The 6,008-nt window shown below is 53.1% G+C and overlaps 1 protein-coding gene across 1 annotated transcript in view; it reads right to left on the bottom strand.

The window, feature by feature from the left end:
• Positions 1-4,941, bottom strand: part of LOC104079480 (pleckstrin homology domain-containing family M member 1-like) — a gene marked incomplete at its 3' end in the record, with an annotated part of 5,413 nt that extends 472 nt beyond the window's left edge. The window contains exons 1-3 of the mRNA XM_009581530.1: positions 4,900-4,941; positions 2,943-3,190; positions 888-1,523 (exon numbers count right to left, since the gene is read on the bottom strand). Coding sequence (XP_009579825.1) covers positions 888-1,523; positions 2,943-3,190; positions 4,900-4,941 — 926 coding nt within the window. The remainder of the gene's footprint in view (positions 1-887; positions 1,524-2,942; positions 3,191-4,899) is intronic.
• Positions 4,942-6,008: the final 1,067 nt, after the last annotated feature.

The raw sequence follows: 6,008 nt of genomic DNA, 5'->3' as shown, positions 1-6,008 counted from the left end.
TACGGCTCCTGGACACGTATCCAGCCACAGACCCCATGCCAAATTTCAAATCTTTTCATAACCGTTAATGAGCAATTATTAGTGGAGCCTGGCCAGATGGGACGCTGTTCCCATGCCCCTGCTTCACCGCCAGCTAGGTTGAATTAAACCAGCCCAAGAGTAAAATTCAAAACGACGTCTTTCCGTCACGAGTTTAATCCAATCAAGGCAGGTTCTTCTAGGATCATGACAAGATGCAAAATCCTAGAAGTAGGTAACGATGTCATTATCGATGGGGAAGAACAGACTGCAGCCCTAAACCCTCTTGAAGACCCTTATCGGGAAGAGGGTGCCTTCGCCACCCAGCACCCCGAGGCCAGGCTCCTTCAGAGCCAGGTTTTAAAGGTGGCAGGGAAAATATTTACTGATTACTCAGAGCTTATATAACCCGCTGGAAATCTTTGTGCTGGCAGAAATAAATCACGAGGATGACAAACTAACAACCTCCCTCCTCTAAATTATCTGCTGAAGCTGCAAATTATAACCCTTTCCTGTGACCAAGTTCATTTCTTTCCCCCCGCAGAAAGCCCCGGAGCATCCCCCAGCGTACGCCAGGGAGATGTGACATTCCTGAAACCAGGGAGCAGCATTTTTCTGACGTTTCTGCCCTGGTAAAGAGGACTGACACACACTTCAGTGGCCAGGAGCTCATTTGCCATGGCAGCAGGGTCCCAGCAAGCCGTGCTGAATGTTTCTGTTTACCTTTCGGGTTCTTTCCAGGAGGAAAAAAAATAGCTTGTTAAAGAAAAAGAGGGGAGAAAACCTTCCTGCCTATAGTGAGAAAATAAATGAGAACCCAGGAGAGGGTTAAAAATCCCTTTGAAGAGGAGATCCGGGAAAAGACTCACTCTTGCAGCGACCTGTCCAGGTCCTCGGTGGTGGCCGTCCCCAGGTCGGAGTCGCAGGAGAGCGGCTCCTCGCTCCGCTCGGGACTGCGGGCGCAGTGAGCCGGGAGGATGCTGTCGGAGCCCAGGCTGGAGGAGAGCTGGGACGAGCTCGTGGTGTTAAGGCTCAACGAGGAGGACGTGAGCTTGATTTTGCTGCTGGCTTTGCTGATGGGTAGGACGGAGGGTTGAATCTCGATCTCGTCTGACCCCGATGATTGGGAGATTGAACCCAGGGATGCTTTTCTGTGGGGTTCGGATGTCGAGGAGGTGAGGGGCTCCAGCAGCTCCGAAACAGGACACAGACCAGACAGGGACAGAGGGGTGATGGTCCACTCGTTCAAAACAGCTGATTTATAGGAGAGCTCAAAGGTTAAGGACGTTAAGCCCTGCAAGTAGCTAAGGAGAAACTCGCACTCTTCAGCATCTAAGAGCAGAGCGGTCGCTTGGTAGTATTCGGGGAGCCGGGACTTCTCCCGCAGCAGCAGCTTCAAGTAACACTCCACGAGGCCATCGTTCAAAGCCAGCCTCAGCCAGGCTCGGCAGCGGCCGACGTCCGTATTGATAAAGATGAGTTGTTCCAGCTCCGAGACAATATTTCTGGGGAAAGGGAGAGAAAGAACAGAAAAGGACATGAGCGGCTCTGGTTTCGGTCCATCATGGGGTGCAGGAGGGGCAGATCCTCCATCAGGAACTGCCCAACCTGTGGGGAGTTTAGGAGTTGGGTCAAAAAAGGCTGTGGAAAATCTCTTTCCTCGATGGAAAACATGGTTTCCCATGGAGAAAAAAGAGCTCCTGAACTCCCCAAAGCTAAATATATTGGTAACAACCCCAGGCATCCCTGGGGTGCCTCTGGGTGCTACTCCTCTTTCTGGCTGGAGGCATCTCCCACGCATCGCTCACCCTGAACCAAGGATGCAGAGGGGGAAATTCCCACTGTCCCTGCATGTTGGTGGGTCTTTCTCTGGCTGGATACTCCTTAGTGACAACCGCATGTTTAAATCCTAGTTTCAAATTTAAAATCAGCCAAAACACAGTGAAAACTGCTGCGGCAGCCCAAAAAAAAGACCAGGTCAGGTTGAGCTCCTCAAGCAATCTCAACCTCCTGACTTCAACTATTCTCCCCCAAAATCCAACAGCGACACCACGCTCCCTAATCCTCCCTGGCCGCAGCTCATGTCGGCGCTGCAGACGCTACAAAAAACAGCAAAAGTTTTGTAATTTTTTTTTTTTTTAATCTGTCTCTCAAGAAAGAAGAAAAAACCTTCAAAGGGCACAAAAATATCCCCCGTAGCGTGTGAAAGACTTACTTTCATCCGCTCGTTCATAATTTAAGAGTTGGTGATGGAGTTGGATGAGGCTTTCAAAACTATTTGCATGTGGGCTGTTATTTAGTGTGGGAAGACTCTGCTTAGGGAGTGTTCCGAAAAAACCCAGCAAATAACGATAGTTACCCAAGTGAGACCTCCTCAAAGCTCACCCATCAGATCAGTGATGTTCATCCTGGTTGGGACATGGGGAAATGGAGGCCAAGCATCCCAAGCAAGTCCAGGTCAGAAGAGAGACCAGACCCCCGCGCCGTGCATCCTGTAACCCACCGCTGCCGTACGCCGTCCCCCCACCGGCGACACGGAGTTCCCATATACAGCCTGGCACCCAAAAATAAGTAAGAAAAGGGTGTGCCCTAAGCTGGCAGCAGCGTTTCATTCCTTAACTGTCTGGGGACACGGGCTCATGCCTAAATGGCACTTTACCCCTTGCAGACGCTTGGCATCGCAGGGGCTTTGCTCTCCTACCTGCATCTCCCGGTGGTCCTGGGCAGCCCCAGCCCCCCGAGACACCCTGTGAGAGCATCTCCCCCTCCGACTGAAGGGACTGAACACACGGGATGGGGTAGAGACCTATCTTTCCATCGAACCATCCTCCTGGTCACCATTCCCTCAATTTTGTGTCTTTTGCACCAAAGAGAAGGGATAAACCTGAGCGTGCAAACACGTTTCGGCGGGGACGGGCACTCACCGATGGGTAATGCTCTTCAGCAGACCCCAGAAGACCGGCTGGGGAAGCGGTCCCCGACCCCCCGTTTTCTTCCCTTTCCCCCCGCTCTCTGCCTTTATATGCTTCGCCTTCAGCCCGTGCACGAAGACGGCTTCCAGGGCGCTGCAGAGGGTGTTCGCGTTCCCATCGTCGCTGGTTACGACGGCATCCGAGGTCACGTACTGCTTCTGCAACGCCTTGATGGCATTCACCAGCTGCTTCTTGATCAGCTGCAAGACAGTACGTACACGCTTGCATTTTAAAAAAATAAATACTAGGAAAGATTTCATCTAAAAGGGCTCAAAAATGGCAAGGCTCATCCAGAGCGAAGCACCACATGACTCCTGCTTCGCCCACGTGCTTTGCGGCGGCTGTTAGGGAGCACTACAGCTGAACTGGTCAAGCTGGGGACTCACACTCTTAGCATCACTGTTTATCTGGCTTTTTTTTTTTTTTTTAAAATGAGTAATTTGTGCAATTTTAGCTGGCGTTTCGGGGCCCACAGGGTTGCTGTGGTTGTCTTTAGAGCACGCAGCGCTTCCTCTGCAGACACCAAATCGCTTAAGAGGACAGGGATAAAAAAAGAAATCGGCTCTTTCCAGGCGCTTGCTTGGGGGAAACACAGGGATTAAATAAGCACGGGTGATAAACGAGAAACTCGAAGGAGGTAACCTGTAATAAGGGCTGCGAGACCGCTTGAACTTGTGCAGATCAGCCCAAGCAGCACGTGACGCGCTAACGAGTCCCGCCAGCAGAAATCAAAGCCATCGATCTCGCCCTCAGCAGCTCGTCTGTGTTGATTAACCCACGGGCACTGCTGGGGACGGGTCCCCCCCCCCAAAAAGATGCTTTTGGAAGGACGGCTGGGGTTCAGCTGCTGCCTTTGGAGAGCTCAGTGGGCTTTGAAGAGGCAACACGGGAATTCTACCTTTCAGCAGCTTTGCTTCCCTCCTTCTCACACCAGTCGAAAAGAAGCAAGTTCAGTGAATTTAACAATTTTACGCTGGTGGAGAGGATTTTTTTTTTTTCTTTTTTTCCTAACGCAGCTGAGCCCGGATGTCTCAATCAACCTTATTGAAAATGAAAGTTGCACTTCCCAGCAGGCCTTTGGCAAACACTGCAAATTCAGCCGGGACCCCATCAAACAATTCACGTTTCGGCATCAATCACGCAGCATTCAAGGCAAACGCTAAACAGCACCAGCCGCTGCGACCGGGGCAGGGCAGATTTTAACTCGAGCCTGGGTTGGCTGCACAAACCCCATATTAAATTTCCAACCCAGGATATTTTTTTCAGCATCTAAATAAGATTTCCAGCAGCTGTAATTCAAGGACAACAGCTGAGGGAACAGGCACCCTCTCCCTGCCCGTACCAGGGGACACCTCTTGCAGCAGGAGCTGCTTTCCAGCTGCCCCGCAGATCTGCTAGCACAAGCAACACACCTGCAAGCAGCAACCGTGGGCTAACCGGATTAAAGAGTGCAAACGATTTTATCTGTCATGCATGAATTAATTCTGCTGCGGGATGAATTAAACACCCGGTTTTAACCGCTGGGTTTGAACTTTGTTCATTAAAATGTGTTTAGACTCCCAAAGCTGGGTAAAGAAACCCCAGATATATAGAGCAGCAATGCTCCTTCACCCAGGTATCAGGGCTGAGCACCTTCCCCTGCCCCACGATGGGTCTTGCCACGAGGGACAAAGCCGAAGGTAGAGTCTGGTGTGATTTAACTCGTGGCCACCCTATTTGCTTTAACCCCTCCGCTGCCAAACCATCAAGAATCCTCTCTGCCGGAAAGCCCGAGCCACTCTTCACCCATATAATCCATCCCAATTCCAGCTGGCAGCACTGACAAGTCCTACCATGTCCCCGCCGGTAACTGGAGTTGCACTGGGGAGTAACTGGAGCTATTTGGGGAGGTTCAGGGCATCTCGCTCACCTGTATGGCTTCCTTGGGGTCATCGGCGTGGCTCGAATGCATCTCAGCTGCTGCTGCTCCCCACGCCGGGCGCTGCCTTCACATGTCACCTTTGGGACAAGGAGGAGGAGCACGTCTGAGCACCCATGTGGTTTACATCTGAGGGGCACCCGGCATCACGCAAGAGGCACAGACCACGCATCAAGGCATTTTGCAACACTCACGGCCAGACCGCTACCAATTCAAGCTGGGACCGACCCACGACCGCATCGAAACACGCCACACTTCCCAGGGACCAGGAGAGTTTCAGGCAAAACAGAGCTTGGCCGAGAGACCGAGAGAGTGAGTAATTAACCCTTGCAAGAGGGAGTAATTAACCCTTGCAAGCTGCCCGCAGGCAGCCCTAAACCTGGGTGAGACGCCGGGCCGGTCGAGCCAGCAGCGATGCACGCAGGGCCAGGGACTGCTTCCCTTCTGTTTCTACATCACCTGCAACGCTGAGGCGACAGTAAGGGCATCAAAACAGGCATTTAGTGAGTAAGCCGGAACGATGGCACCCAAAACCCATGTGAATGGCATTAAGGTGGCCCAGACAGCGGGGTGTCACCCCCCAGCAGACCCTGGGCAGAGGTGACAGCAGCTTATCCCTCCGGTACTCGCCAGAGGGGACAGACCCTCTGGGAGGTACCCGGGCGCTCGCCCCGATGGCACAGAGCTGTCTGGGAAGCCGGGAAGGAAGGATGCTGGTTCTTCATCAGCTTTCCAGTCGCTCCGTTCAGAGGCAGATGCCGGACCGCCCAGGATCTCCCCGCTCCTGGGGGTTGCGTACGGCAGGGCTGCTCTGCTGCAGCCGGCTTTGGTGGGAGAGGGAGGAAAACCAGTGTCCTCCTGCTACGGGAAACCCCGGTAAAACCAGAGCCGAGCAGGCAGCGGCAGCCTCACTGGGGTCATCTGCAACTGCAGGGTGTCCGCAGACAAGAAGGGGACCTTTGACTTCTGACTTTTGGCCTCCTGCCCTGTTCTTCAGGGCCCTCTGCCAAAACCAAGCTGTGCCTGGAGGCTCTGTGAGCAAAGCACGTGGCTGTCAGCGAGACACCCGCCGCACGGCTGCAACCCTCCCCCAACCCAGC

The sequence above is a fragment of the Fulmarus glacialis genome, unplaced genomic scaffold (assembly GCF_000690835.1).
Source record: "Fulmarus glacialis isolate BGI_N327 unplaced genomic scaffold, ASM69083v1 scaffold12777, whole genome shotgun sequence".
Lineage (NCBI taxonomy): Eukaryota > Metazoa > Chordata > Aves > Procellariiformes > Procellariidae > Fulmarus > Fulmarus glacialis.
This window is presented reverse-complemented; position numbering and strand designations above follow the sequence as displayed.